The sequence below is a fragment of the Diabrotica undecimpunctata genome, chromosome 5 (genome assembly GCF_040954645.1).
Source record: "Diabrotica undecimpunctata isolate CICGRU chromosome 5, icDiaUnde3, whole genome shotgun sequence".
NCBI lineage: Eukaryota > Metazoa > Arthropoda > Insecta > Coleoptera > Chrysomelidae > Diabrotica > Diabrotica undecimpunctata.
The window spans coordinates 105,918,040-105,933,087 of NC_092807.1; the positions used below are offsets into that span (position 1 = coordinate 105,918,040).

General features: G+C 29.9%; 2 protein-coding genes across 12 annotated transcripts in view; one reads left to right on the plus strand and one right to left on the minus strand.

Moving 5' to 3' along the window:
- Positions 1–559: 559 nt before the first annotated feature.
- LOC140441635 (lysM and putative peptidoglycan-binding domain-containing protein 3) lies at positions 560–3,484 on the minus strand. The gene is made up of 4 exons (XM_072532484.1): positions 3,375–3,484; positions 3,139–3,313; positions 812–1,168; positions 560–717 (listed from the first exon to the last, which is right to left on the minus strand). The coding sequence occupies exons 1-4, from the start codon at positions 3,392–3,394 to the stop codon at positions 562–564; spliced, it is 708 nt and encodes a 235-aa protein (XP_072388585.1). The 5' UTR covers positions 3,395–3,484; the 3' UTR covers positions 560–561.
- A 2,673-nt stretch (positions 3,485–6,157) lies between these two features.
- The window catches only part of alt (SMC superfamily domain-containing protein aluminum tubes), a 58,387-nt gene continuing 49,496 nt past the window's right edge, over positions 6,158–15,048 (plus strand). For 5 of the 11 annotated variants that reach the window (XM_072532492.1, XM_072532490.1, XM_072532496.1 and 2 more), the window contains exons 1-2: positions 6,160–6,345; positions 7,072–7,267. In XM_072532492.1, coding sequence (XP_072388593.1) covers positions 7,076–7,267 — 192 coding nt within the window. In that variant the 5' untranslated portion in view covers positions 6,160–6,345; positions 7,072–7,075. Of the gene's footprint in view, positions 6,346–6,405; positions 6,538–7,071; positions 7,268–15,048 lie in introns of those variants that run through there. The other 6 variants (XM_072532488.1, XM_072532491.1, XM_072532495.1 and 3 more) reach the window with 4 other exon arrangements.

A 15,048-nucleotide genomic window follows, 5' to 3' on the forward strand; every position in this document is an offset into this window, starting at 1 on the left:
TTTTCTATGAAGTTAGCTACAGTTTCTGAATCAAAACAAACTGAATAGCCTGTACAATTTATATAGCAGGTAATTTTTAACATAGAAATATAATACAATGTAGACTGATCGTTGCAATACCAGCCCGTTTCTCCAGTACGACAGAGAAAACTGTATTGAAGCAGTCATTCTATATTGTATTATATGTCTATGATTTTTAACCACTTCCTAACCCTTTATTGAGGAGGCTAGGAGCCACGCAGGGTTATAAAAGTCAGAATGATGATGATGATGGTATATAACAGCTCAGTTATTCATGGGCGATAATATTAAACTAAAAATAGACAAATACTTCTGAAAATAGTTCTAGAAATTAAACTCGGTTAGTTTTTGTTCAACATAACCTCAAAATCTCCATTTTTTAAACCGCCGAAGTCAAGTACCTTAAAACTTGTAAAGGAAGCTTTATTTCTTCTGCAAATCGTGTAAACGAGACTGGAACTCATTTGGCGATTCCTTCTTTGGACCTGCCTACATTATTTTTAATTTCTTAAATTGTCTAGCGATATAATACCACTGATATCATGATCCATGTTGATGCTGGTAACTCTCGGGGTGTTCGGCGATATAAAATACGTAGATTAAAGGTAAAGCTAGAATTAGAATAACAGTGCAACCCATTAGAACTTTCCATGATATATCTGCGTCGGCTCCACTACAACTTAATCTAGACATAATCTGGAACAAAAACAAAAAAGAATTAATTTTGTCCCAATTTCTTTGCTAAGTTTGCTCAAGGAATGAAAAATAATGCTAAATTCTAAATACTTACCGAATCTGTTTCTATCACAGTATTTTGTGGTAACAAACTAACTTCCTCGTCGCATGCGTTTTCTATATCTGGACTTAACCTGTCATTTGGTTTTTGGGCAATTTGGCTATTAAAAATGATTTCGTTGACTTCGTCTTTAGATGCTGACGATATACTTTCAGTTAATTTCAAATTGACTGAATCTATATCTATCAGCATCCCTACGGGTGGCACAGCGGGTAGATCTGGAGAACTATTTCCACTGATGTGAACGCTCGCTAAGGCTGACGTGAAGGGTCTATGAGGCACTTTGATAACTCTCTTGGCGAAAATTTCGTTTTCTTTGTGTATGTTATTAATTCTTTTTAGTTCCGCAATCTATAATTTAAAAATAATGTTAACTATCTATATCTAATCTATAATCTAAAAAGAAGTCAAATATTGTGAAGTACATCAAAACGAAAGTAGTGGGATATTTTATATTGAGTATGGGCCTTCCTCTTAGATAGAACCAATTATTTAAGTTCTCTAATACACTGTGTTTAGCAACTAGACAGAAACCTCCTTTTAAGTGGTAAAAACTGCTCATTCCAATATATCCTTAGATAATCAGCCAAACCAAACAAAAGAGGGAGTCTGCAAACCTCAATGACAGAAAAAACAAAGATAGTGACATGACAAAATACATTAGAGAGGTTCTTAGGCATTATTAATTACAAAAACATGTATGACATATCAAGTAAAAGGATAGAGAACAGGGAATATAAATGCATAGAAAACAAAGGTTAAATAATGCAAAAAAGTTGTAATGACAAAGAAAAAACAAAAATGACTATGTGACAGAAAGACCTTACAGAGTTGCATCAGTATTAACTATCACAGAAAGGTGTATGGCATATGAAATTAAAATATATAAGATAGTGAATATAACGATATAGACAAACAAATATTATGTCTTGCTAAAAAAGCATTATGGGTGTTTTTCAATGTAAATGATAACACAATACACATTTAAATTAATGAGACTATATAAAAAAAAAGTTAATATATAGTTAGAAAGCCGCTAAGAAATCACAACTTTGGTATTAATGGTTGAATCTCACAGATATCAAGGTGAATAGAATGACATAGACAAACAAAGATTATGTGTTGCCAGAAAGACAATATGGGGATTTTTCAATGTTAATGATAACACATAAAAGAATAGGAATATATCGAAATAAAGATAATATATATCCAGAATGATACTAATAAATTATAACTTTGATATTAATGGTTGAATCTTAATGTATATTAGAAAAGGGATGGGATATGTAATATAACAACATAATAACAATAAAGATGATGACATGGCAAAAAAATATGAGTGATATTCCTATAATATTAAATGAAAATCAATAATATGAGATGTTCATGCAGTTCTTTAAACAACTTACAAAAAGTTCATTTCTGTTGGAAAAATCTTGAGACCTCATCCTACAGACTGTAAACTCTTTATCTATACAATATGTTTCATGTATAATGTTTACCAAAATGTTTCTTTTGTAATTTTCAGTGACTCCTTGATCTTTTACCTGATGGAATCTAGTCCTTTAGTAGTTGGAAGAGATCTGGTTTATTAATTCTTACATTTTATGATTTATCAATGGTATTTGATAGGTTAGTAGCTTTTCATCTTTTGCTATCACCAGCAATGTTTTATTTGTATTAAGCTCTAATATAAAGCAAAGCAAAGAATCATGAAATATCACAAATAAAGCACTTTCACCTATTCAAAAATATCTTCAGTGTTTTTTGTATACCAGTTCATTAGTACTTACATGAACAATACATTTTCATTTGGAAATCACATGAAAATTTAAACAGGTAAGTGGAAGAAAGTATCAAGTTATTTTACTAAGTTTTAATCCAAAAGCTACTTAATAGATGCCTCTTTAGCTAAAGAAATTCTCACTAGAGATTTTGGATAATCTCTCAAAAACTACACAACTACTTACATTGATCTAGTTAATTAGGAGTATTTGATTTTAAAGCCAACTTCGAAATACAGATGAACTATTATAGATTAAGTCAGAAACAGCATTCCCACGTGGACCAAGCTAATAATGTATACACCCCTGTTTTACTCTTTTAATAAAAGTACTAAAATATACAATTATATTTTAAGCATGGAAATATTTGATGAAGTGGAAACTTAACGTTTTAATAACTGTACTTTTCTAAGCCGAATATTAACCTACGAGTAGCCACTAATTTAGTAATTTAAAGATCAGGATGTTTGAGCTTGTTTCAGTATGTTACATCTGTCTAAACATTTTTTAATTTTATATATACTAACTAATAGTTACCGGACAATGATATTTTATGGCTAGTGACTGTAAAGTATCTCCCTCTTCAATAACTTTTTCTACTGTTGGAAATTCTATCCTCTGTGGCTTATTTCTAACAAACAATTCAGTTTCTTCTTCATCGCTATCACTGTCTTTGTGTTTTAACAACTTATATGATTCTTCTTGTCTATGTCTAAAATTGAACAACAAGTATTAGGAAATTTATTATATGGAATTTAAAAGATTTTCCTTACTTTTGTCTTAATTTAATCATATTTATAAAAGTATTTTTATTTTTGACGTTTCACTTTTTGAGGTTACAGATGTGAAGTACGTGTCTGTAATGTCAACAATTAATTTTATAAATACACGTCTATCTTCTATCTGTCAACTTCAGTGAGCCACCATAAAAAACCAAAAAGAACAAAAACATTATAAGTGCGAAGTTAGCAGATCAAAGGATAATTCATAGGCGGGTGCATAATTTTCACGGATTCAATGTGTACCTTTGTAAAAAATGATCTTATGTCCTATGTCTCAAAAAATGTCTTAGTCAACTTGTTGAAAGATCGTTATAAATATCGACGTTGTGAAAAATATATAGCGTTTCTCGTTGTTCTTAATTTTTAAATACTTCATGCGGTCAATGCTACAGATACTATAAAAGGGCTAGATTAAAAATACTCTTCGATGACATTAAGATAGTAGAAAAACACAGATAAATATAAATCTTTATTTGTTACTGGCGAAGACTAACAATAATTGATGGAACACTTTATTAAACATGTTCGACCGAACACCAAACACAAAGCCCTGCTAATTTTAGACGAGCATGTCAGCCATAAAAATTTAGAAGCATTGAAACTTGCAAAAACAATTCAGCTGTGCTATTTTGCTTGTCTTCACTCAATGTGTGCTTTTTCGGGCCACTAAGTAAGTACTACGTTGCAGCAGCAATGGTTGAAGGAAAATCCAAGTCGTGTCATCACTCTTTACCAGGTCGCGTAGCTTTTTTCTTCCGCCTACAATAAAACCGTAACGGTTTACGGATTCAAAGTAACAGGGATCTCACCTTTCAACCCCGATATATTTCCAGAACATATGTATTTGTCCAGCACAGTAACTGACGTACCACTTGAGGCCGATAATGCAAACACTGAATCCCTTAATCTGGGTGCATGTTTCACTACAGCAGAACATTTGAATGAAGAAGGTCCGCAGTCATCTACAACGGTAAATAAAAAGCCACATGAACATGTAGAGTCTTCAGCTAATAACGTCACAAACGTTTTGTTGCAAATTTCACCTCTTCCTCAGAGAAATGCAAGAAAGTCCAGAAGAAGAAAGGCCAATAGTTACCAAGATATTCTTACCACGAGTCCATACCTCCAGAGTCTTCGCGAACAACAAAATATTAAGAAAACGAGAGAGGTAAGAGGGAATAAGCAAAACTCAGCAAAGAAAAATGTGTTAGATGGTATCTTAGAATGTGGAGATAAAGAGACTCAAAGAGATTGTCGAGATAAGAGAACCGGAAAATTAAGAAAAAGTGAACGAAGTACGGCAGTTAAAATCTATGAAAAAAAATCAGATTGTGAAGGGCCCTTTAATGAGGACGACGACGATGATTGCGCATGCTTCTATTGCAATGAGTTATATAGCCTATCCAAATCTCAAGAAGGCTTGTTGTTTAGTTTATTGTCTATTGTCGTTTTATTATTATAACTAGGCAAAAATTAAAACTACGGTGGACTGTAAACACTGACTTTATTTTTAACGCTGTTTAAACTAAAACATTATCGTCTTTTGTAAAATGAAACCTTTTTTCTTGCACGAATTTATTGTTTTTACAGAACTGCGAACGGCTTTACTTGTTGATGTCTAGTCTCGATCTCAATATGTCGTCTGCTAGGTGCGCGCACTCATCACTAAAGTCACGCACACTGTTGCCGATTGTTCCAAAAATCTAGAATAATTGTTTGCGGCGCAAACACTGGTTACGTTGCCAAAAGTGTCAAATGTAGGTTCATGCAGACTGTGCAGGACTATCAATGAAGGCTAAGAACTTTATTTGTGAATTATGTCTTGATAATTGATCACTTTATGTATAAATCCACGTATATGCCGTGAAGCATCCATGTACTCTAGGGTAGGGTAGGGTAGGGCAAGATGACATTTTGACTCTTTTTTGTTTTACATTTACAGTTTTAAAATGGAGTTCTGTTTTTGTTTTTCACTTGATAAATATTAAAAAAGAATGTTATGTTTGTATTATGGCGCTTTTGAATTCATGATACCTTTTACATTTTTTAAAATAAATCGATTTTACCTTCAAGTATGTTGACTTGCCCACCCTTCCCCTATCTTAGTTAATAAATATTTTATTTTAGCACATTTTTCTTCAATGAAACATTAAATTGTACTCACAGTTAAACTTCAAGAAATTCTTGCATTCTTAGTTTCAAGCAGTAAATATGTCATATGATACATCAGTAAGGCTCTATTTGGCTTTCTCATGTAATTGTTTACAGTTGGGAATATATAATATGAATGAACTGTAAGATCATAGCTCATCGCATATTAAATATTACCACTATTGAAGTTTATATGGCGATATTACTAACCAAAGATTCGGAGCACTTTATCTTCTTTAATAAGCTTGCATTTAATAATAGGGAGTGGTTTAATCATTACATTCCTGATTCGTTTTTAATTTAATGAAGAATATAGTGCGTATCGATATTTAAGTTAATATTTTTGTCCTAAAAAATATTTAGGAACCCGCCTATGTCAAGAATTAATTTATGTGAGAAAAAAGTAATAAATGTAAAAAAAATAATAACGGTCATTTACCCGTGTTTTTATTTACTAGCGAAAATAATTAACAAATCTTCATAGTAAAGTTCTTCTAAAAACAAAATAGATCTTACCGCAAATATTAAAGGAAGTTTAATAAAATATGTAACCGCAAAGAACAAATTCCAGTTCTGCCAACATAACCAGTTTTCCCCATTTCAATCTTTCCACTATTCAACTTCTACTTGACTGGTATTAAGTATTTAGGTATTGGTATTGGTATTCGAGATAGAAGTTCTTGACTTCCCTAAACTCGTTAATTTATGTAGATTTATTATATTTGTATTAAAAATTGTGATTGTAAAGCTCATTATTTTTGTAGTGTTTTAAATATAGATACAGTGGCGAATATCATACATTATAACACAGGTAAATACTCATATGAAATGTCTATTTTTATAAACATGAAATGGTCCCCGGTAGTTCTTTTAAGTGGTCATTTGCTACGTGGCTCTTAATCAGTTCGCTATTTTATTGTTAGTACTTCAAACTGCTCTTTAAATAAATACATTTTTAATTGTACATTCATTAAAATTTCAATTATGTACATGGATTCAAAAGGTACCATACAAAAGTGACATGAGAAAACTGGGGACTTCCTGGTGTTACCCACAAATTAGAAACATTTGAATATTTAAAACATCCATTTATGTTTTTATTTTTTAAGCTTACACGTTATTTTTATTTTTAATTTCGTTTAACGAAAATGGATGTAATAATTACTAATGAAAATAAATTGTCTTCAGTCTCAGTATTTATAAAGTATTGTGCCTGTTTTTCTATTTGCGACAATAAAATTTGGTGCACTCAGTGATTTTCAAAAGTTTTCATTTGTTGAAACCCTTTTTAACTCATATACAACTGATCATATTTACTTTTTACTCTTCTTATATTTTTTGTATGATTATAGCATTCACTGTGTAATTTTCTTATTTATGTACCATGTAGTAAGCTTCTCCCATGAAAGTGTTTTCAACCATATTTATTCACACTTTTACTTCCTGGTATTTTACTTTCTTAGTTTTCTCAACACTAATAAATAACATCATATTAAAAATTGCCACTTGTTTATTGGAAATATATGTTATATTTAAGGAAAATGGATTTAACCATTCTAATATTCATAGCCCTGTTTGCTGTTGCATCTTTTCTATTATTTGTGGTGTATAAGTTTGGAATTAAGGAGAAGAGTTATGAAGAGGCATTGGCTGAGCAACGGCAGCAAACTAATATCCTGCTGGGCACAAAATCCAAGCCTAAAGAGAAGAAAAGCAAAAAGGCAAATAAAAAGGTAAGTTTTTATCTTACTAAATTGATTTATTTGCTGAATAATCAGTCATTGAGCATGTAATAGCTATGGTTTAAAATTTAATGGTAAAAAGAGTTCATTTTTGATAAATTAAACTGTTATATTCATTTTTATAACCCTGTATTAGTTTTGATTAATCATAGAAAGCTGTACATCTTTGTTTTTTAACTTTTTCACCATTTACAATATTTTCCAAGTTTTATTGTTCTCTTATATTTATATTTTGTTAAATTTTCATTACATTAGAGATAACAGAAATATAGTTGTTGGTGAGGATTTTCTGATTAGACTTTCTGAGAAGTTTCTGAAAAACATATTTACTATTTACCAGCTTCTGTTACTGTCTCATACAGATCAATAATGGTATATAGTTGATTGACTTCGTATCATTTAAATAATTTAAAAAACTTTTATCGTTGCATTTTATATCATTTTCAAAGCAGAAAATCCACATTTTTGTAAACTAAAGATCAACAAAATATTTTGAAGCCTCATAAGCTCTATTTCATAGGAAATTTGACTTGGATGTCTTGGACTGTATGTTAAGTTTTAAAAACTTGTGTTATTGATCTATAACTTAACCAAATATTAAGTATAATCTACTCTTAATTAAAATTATGGTTTATTCCCAGTAATTATGGTAGATAATATAAAGTTTCATAGTTTAAAAGACAAGAGTTTCAAACTGTTACTTAAATCTATATTCATCAAAAACCTGCAAAACTCATAGGTTGTTATCAAAATATCACTTATACTTAAATGTCAAATAACAGTTTTAACTTTTTCAAGTTTTGATATAAAAAAAAAATCAAAAGTTGTACATATTTTTGTAATGTGGGTATAAATTTGTGTGAAATTTAGAAACTAATAAACTCTTTGTCTTTCTTACTTCTTTCCTACTTCTTTTCTGTTGTTTGCCTCACTATAACTTTGTTGTTGTATTTTTAAAAAGTTTTTTCATTTTGGGTAAATTTTAAATGTAAGCTCTTATGAACATTTTGTTAATAATAATAAAAAAAAATTCTACAATTTCTTTAATGAAGACCTACCAAATTTTTTGAAACCCTGTTGAGCTTCATTCAATATATAAATGAGACTTAACTCAAGTCAAGTCTTGAAAACTTCTTTTTTTTATCTAAACCTTACATTTTAGGAAAAATATATAAAACTCATCAGCTGCTGTCAATCATTTCATGTATAAATATCTAAATAACAGTTTAACAAAAAACTGTTATCAAAATTGCTTCTTCTTGCTGTTTGAGAATAAAATGAATGTACTCAAGGGAGTGCTGACAGAAATGAAAACTTTATACATTGCTGAAAAATGCTTTACACCTATAATTTACACTATAATTTTGTGATATATGACCTATTAATAGAAAGAAGTGGGTAAAAAAATTCCCAGTCCAAAACCTGAATGCATAAGAAGAAGAAGAAGATAACATATAGACCCTAAATTTAGTAAGGTATTTCCTCGAACCAAGAAGAACCTAAATACCAATTTTGAAGGCTCTAAGACTGTTACTTGGGGAAAAAATAGGGATAAAAATATGAGATCTAATTTTCAAGACACTGGGACTTTTTCTTCAAGAAAAAGAAAAGGCATAAGAATATGAGAAGCAGAAGAAGGCCTATTGGCACCTAATTTATTAGTATTCTTTTTTACAACAAGAGGAACCTACAAACCAAGCTCTAGGTCTTTTGTTTCAGAAAAAAACATAAGAACAGAAGAAGAATGCCTATTGATTCCAAATTCAATGATATACTTGCTTACACCAAGAAGGAAGCTATGCACCAACTTACCAGTGTCTGGAACTTTTCTTTCAAGAAAAAAAAGACAAGAAGACCTATCAATACAAAATGCAATAGTCTTTTTCCTTACACCAATAGGAAAATTATGAATATACATGTTCCAAAACTCTAGGATTTTTTCTATTGGAAAACAAAAGCATAATAATGAATAGGCTTTTTCTTTGAAAAAAAGACAATATCTCAGAATGTGATAAGAAAAAAACCTACTGGGCTCAAATTCAAAAGAATTCTTCTTTACATCAACAGGAATCTTTGTCAAGATTTTAGGACTTTTCTTTAGTCAGATGACACAATTTCAATAAAGACTTGTTATGTAAGTTCCTTAATAATTACAATTACTTAAACATCAAAACTGAAAAGAAAAATTTATAAGAAATACAGGTCATTAAATAAGTCAGCAATTACAGGCTGCTCGAATCTGACCTTGAGATGCCCAGTGAAATTATTTAATATCTATAATTTCATGAAAAAAGATGCCAATAGTGTAACATGGATATTCCTCTCATTGTAAAATGTTGTAATATTCTCTAATAAACTCACATGTCTTATTTAACCATCATATGGGGCAATACTAATCACAAACAGATTCATCCTCTTACAATATTACAGAACAGACCTATTAAATATGTCTTTCAACTGCCATGCTTTCCTCCAACAAAAGGTCCAAGAAGAATACTTAATAGTGAATCAATGTATACTATACAAGTTTGTATATTAATTAATAAATATAATCTTCCTCAAGTACTTAGAAATATTGCCCTACCACTGACTGAAGATGACTATCATACTTGGCAAAGAGGTATTTTTCGTAAGGAATAATGTGAACTTCTGTTGCACAAAGAAGCATATACTCAAATGGTGTGATCTTCATAATAAGCTGTCCAGTAATATGAAAGAAGATCAACTAGGAAGATTTAAATTTGAACTAAAACAATTACTTTTTTATAACTACTTTAAGATCAATCAGATTTTAATCATTTAAATTTCTTTACTATTTAAATGGGAATAAGCCACAATTAAAGGTTAAAGTAAGTTTATTGACGTTTCAATTTCCACTTCGGAAATCATTCTCAAAATACAAACATTAGTAAATTAAACAAATTTTGTTATTTGTTATTTGGTGAAAATTTCTTCTAATAATTTAATTTTATCCGACTCATTTATATTGACAATCAGACATACATGTTAAAGTAGAAAACAAAATTAAAGTTCTAATAATAAACAGTCATACAAAGTTAACAAAGGATCCAACAAAGCCTTTGGAGAACAAAATATATAGAACTTTCCTCATGAAGACCCCTCATGTTTATGGAGTACCGAAAGTTCATAAAACAGACCCATTTGTAGTACCATGAGTGAATTATCAAAATTTTTATTAAATTTTTATAATTTTTATTAAACATTATACAACCATTTGCAAATAAAAATGACGCATTTATAAAAAATACACAACATTTTTTAAATAAATTATCAAATATTGAATTTAATTCAAATAATATTTTGGTAAGTTTCGACATAAATAGTTTATTTACGAATCTGCCATTAGATAAGACTTTAAATATAGTCAAGACAAAATTAGAGAGTGATGATACATTGGCAACTAGAATAAGACTGAACATATCAGCTATAATGGAGTTATTAACATTATGTACTGATAATACATATTTTCAACTAAATAATGAATTATATAAACAAAATTTTGGTCTAGCAAGGGGCTCTAGTTTATCTCCATTATTAGCTGATATATTTATGGAAGATTTTGAAACAAATATTATTTCTAAACAAAATTTAAAACCCACAGTATGGTGGAGATATGTAGATGATGTATTCTCAATACAGCCTCATGGATCAGAGTTGTTGGACACATTCCTGAATGATATAAAGGAGAGACAATAACATTTACCATGGAAAAGGAATATAATAACACACTACCTTTCCTGGATGTTTTAATCTCTAAGAATGATACTGGATATGAGACTCAGGTGTATAGAAAACCAACATACACCAACAGATATTTAAATTTCAAATCAAATCACAATATTAATATAAAGGGAATCATTAAATCCTTATATGATAGAGCCAAAATTGCTTGTTCTAACAAAAATTTGTTCTTGGAAGAAAAACATTTGTTAACACCTGTTTTTATTAAAAAATGATTATCCTTTATCGTTTATAAATAAGGAATTTTTAACAAACGACCTAACAGAACAAACAACTTAGAACAAGATCCTACAGCATACAGAAGGAATAATACGAGGACGGTAACAATATCATACATAAAAGGATTATTAGAAAAACTTAAAAGGATAGGATATAAATTCAACATTTCAACAACATTCAAAACAACAAACACATTGAGATCTATTTGGTCTAAAACCAAACCTAATTGAAAGGACCCAATGAACAAGAAAGGGCAAAGGATTGTATTTATAAAATATCTTGTAAATGCGATCAGTTTTATTTAAGTGAAACATCAAATCAAGGCCTTTAAATGTTAGAATATGTGAACATCAATCTTATATTAAAAACATAGGGTGCAATGGAATGATTCAAGTATAGTCCTAAAAGAAACGGCTGGTAAAAAGAGAAAAATTAAAGAAGCAACTCTAATTATGCTAAATGAGACCAATTGTGTCGCTAATTCCTTGGCAGAATATGTAGGATCTGGTTACCCATATTAAAAGAGTAGGTTATTAAAAGAAAATACCAGTAGTCAGTAACATATCGAGGATACATTATTTATATTTTTTATAAATACTTACCATGTCGAGATAGTATTACGAGGTTTTTTCCTGGTTTTTCCCTCATAATTTACGATGGAATCACTAACAGGAGAATTTTACTGTGATAATGGTATGTGGTTGTCTTTTTAAAGACAAATTACATGCTATGACTTTTCTGAAAGATATTCTCAAGTTAAAGTTAATTTCATGTAATCAAATGAATTATCTTACAAGTAAAGTCGTCCCAGGAACGCAACTCAACAATATTGGCAGTATCATTTTAAAGTTAAAGTCATCTACTTTAAAATGTATAATATATGTCTGAATTGTCAATATAAATGAGTCAGATAAAATTAAATTATTAGAAGAATTTTTCACCAAGTAACAAAAAAACAAAATTTGTTTAATTTACTAATGTTAGTATTTTGAGAACGATTTCCGAAGTGGAAATTGAAACGTCAATAAACTTACTTTAACCTTTTAAGAAGAATTGTGGCTTATTCCCATTTAAATAGTAATTACTTTAAAATGCCACAAGAAAATAGCTTCAGAACAATATTTAAATTTCTTATTAAATATTTTGAATTAATTGAAAATTAGATTACTTAATCAAATTTTGTAACTAAAAATATTTAAACTTTGTAAAACCATTGTTAATGTAGTACTCATAAAACCAATATAGCTACTGCTTTTGGTTTATTAATGTGTATCTGAATTAAACTTTTATATTGTGAAATTAATAAACTAGACAGCAAAAAACCGAAGGGCGGTGAAAGATGCTGGAATCAGCACGGGCATGGTTAAGAATATCATTAAGCAAAGCAAAAGCATTGAATAACATCAAGGTGGAATCTTTCTTATGTTGAAAAGTTGTGTGATGAACTCTTTGATTCGTTTTCTTCAATAGCATGGGAGTCAACATGCCATGGAAATTGAAAGAGAATTTATGGCTCAAGAACCCAATATTGATCAGGTAATAGATTCAGGCTCTAATAACATTTTTTCTTCAGCATTCGGAGCTGTGTTAGAGCTAACAAAAATATGTTTAATAACAGTTTTTTATTATTAGGGATTGTTACTATTATTTTCCCTTATAATTTCACATATAAACTGAACACGTTACCAATTAAGAATTTCATTAATTAATTTCACAATGCATAAAATTGTTGCACTGACTGTATGTAAACACCGATAATACAGTGACTTCTCAACAGTGAGAAAATCTTTTCTGTCCTTTTTGCCAAACTCTTTCTCCTTGATTTGCGCGCATATTACTTCTATTTGGGCCGTCTGTACATCCCCAACCGATTTTATGGTGACTTCTACTTGAGATTGTTTTCTATCCAATAAGCCCGGCGTTTATTTTCAAACCTGCCTATAGAAGTTTTCGCTTCAAAAAGTTGCATCGTCTTAATTTAAAAAACAGTTTTTTTTCCTTTTCTACTTTGTCGTGTATAAATTTTCTCCCACCTTTCTTCTTTTATCTTACTGTAAAACCTTTTGTTGTCAGTTTTTTTTAAATCCTTTCATTTTGAGTAAATATAATCTAGTTCTTATCAGTGTTTTTATGTTAATCTAAATTTCTACAATTTCTTTAATCGCATTTGATAACTTGTTGCATCAGCAAAATTTTCAACATAAAAGTTTGTGATACGGGATTAAGTATAGTCAGCATACTTATATCTTATATTAAAAAAAATTAATACATTGATAATATCGTGTGTCAGCAATTTGAGGATGCTATTATATATTTTTTTTTTGTTTTTCAAAGTAATAGTCCAGGAAATATGGATAAAATAAATATGTTCCTTACATATTCTGAACTACCCTTACTAAAGTAGGTTGTAGTTTGAAGTGAGTATGTATGAGGGAGTATTATATTATCTTCTTCTTCCTATGCCGTCCCCATTAACGGAGGTTGGCGACCACATTTTTAAAAGCTTCTCTGTCTTTTGCAACGTGGAATAATTCGTCTACAGTCATGTTTGTCCAGTCTCGAATATTTCGCAGCCATGACTTCCTCTTTCTACCTATTCCCTTTTTGCCATCGACTCTACCCTGCATGATGACCTGCAGAAGACTATATTATTTCTTAGTATGTGTCCAAGGTATGCAGTCTTGCGTACTTTTATCGTTCTCAACAATTTTTTGTCTCGACCCATCCTTCTCAGCACTTCCTCATTGGTGACCCTGGCAGTCCATGGAATTCTCAACATTCTCCGGTATATCCAAAGTTCAAAGGCTTCAATCTTTTTAACTTCAATCTTAATTATATTAATATTACTAATATTGATATTCAGTTAGCCTATACTATCATTCCAGTATTTGGAAGAGTGATTTCATCGTTTGAAGGTAGAGAAGTGGGGAAAGACGTATGAAAATCCAGTGGCGTACACTCACTTTTATTTGAACGTTAATTATATTATATTTTTTAAATATTATTTGTTCGAAATAGGCCACAATATAAATTTATTTACAGGTTTTTTCTGACATTTTGATCTCTATATCCAAAGACCGTTTTCAAAGATATACACGATAGGTACATTTATTTTATTTGTTTATTATTATATCCTTATATATTATTTATATAATCTTCTATTATTTATTTTATTTTTTTTCTAACTTTAAAAACGGTCTCTGGAATAGAGATCGAAACGTCAGTAAATTAACAATGTAAATAGATATATTGTGGCTTATTTTCAAAATTCTCCCTAAAAATACAGAATTCCACAAGCAAAAAGCTATAAAAAATAAATATATCTATCATTTATATATTTGAAAACGGTCTCTTTATAGAGATCGAAACGTCAGTAAATTAAACATTTGAATATATTTTGTGGCTTATTCCCTACATTCCCCTAAAAATACAGAATGCCATAAGCAAAAAGCTATAATTGATGAATTCGACCATTACTTGATGGAAATTCATTTTATGTAACAATAAAACACTGAAAACTTTGTTTTCGAAACTTCCACAAAATTTATTATAAAATCTTATCACTACAGCTGTTTCTGCAGAGTGCCTTTCTCAGGTGATCTATTTTTGGTATGCATTTACACTTTATAGTCTTTAACGAAACCACTTTATAGTCTTTAATCAACTTGAGACAAACAGTTCTCTCTCTTCTCAACCTATTTCGTTAAAGACTATAATGTGTAAATGCATACCAAAAATAGATCACTTGAGTAAGGTACTCTGCCGAAACAGCTGTAGTGATAAGATTTTAT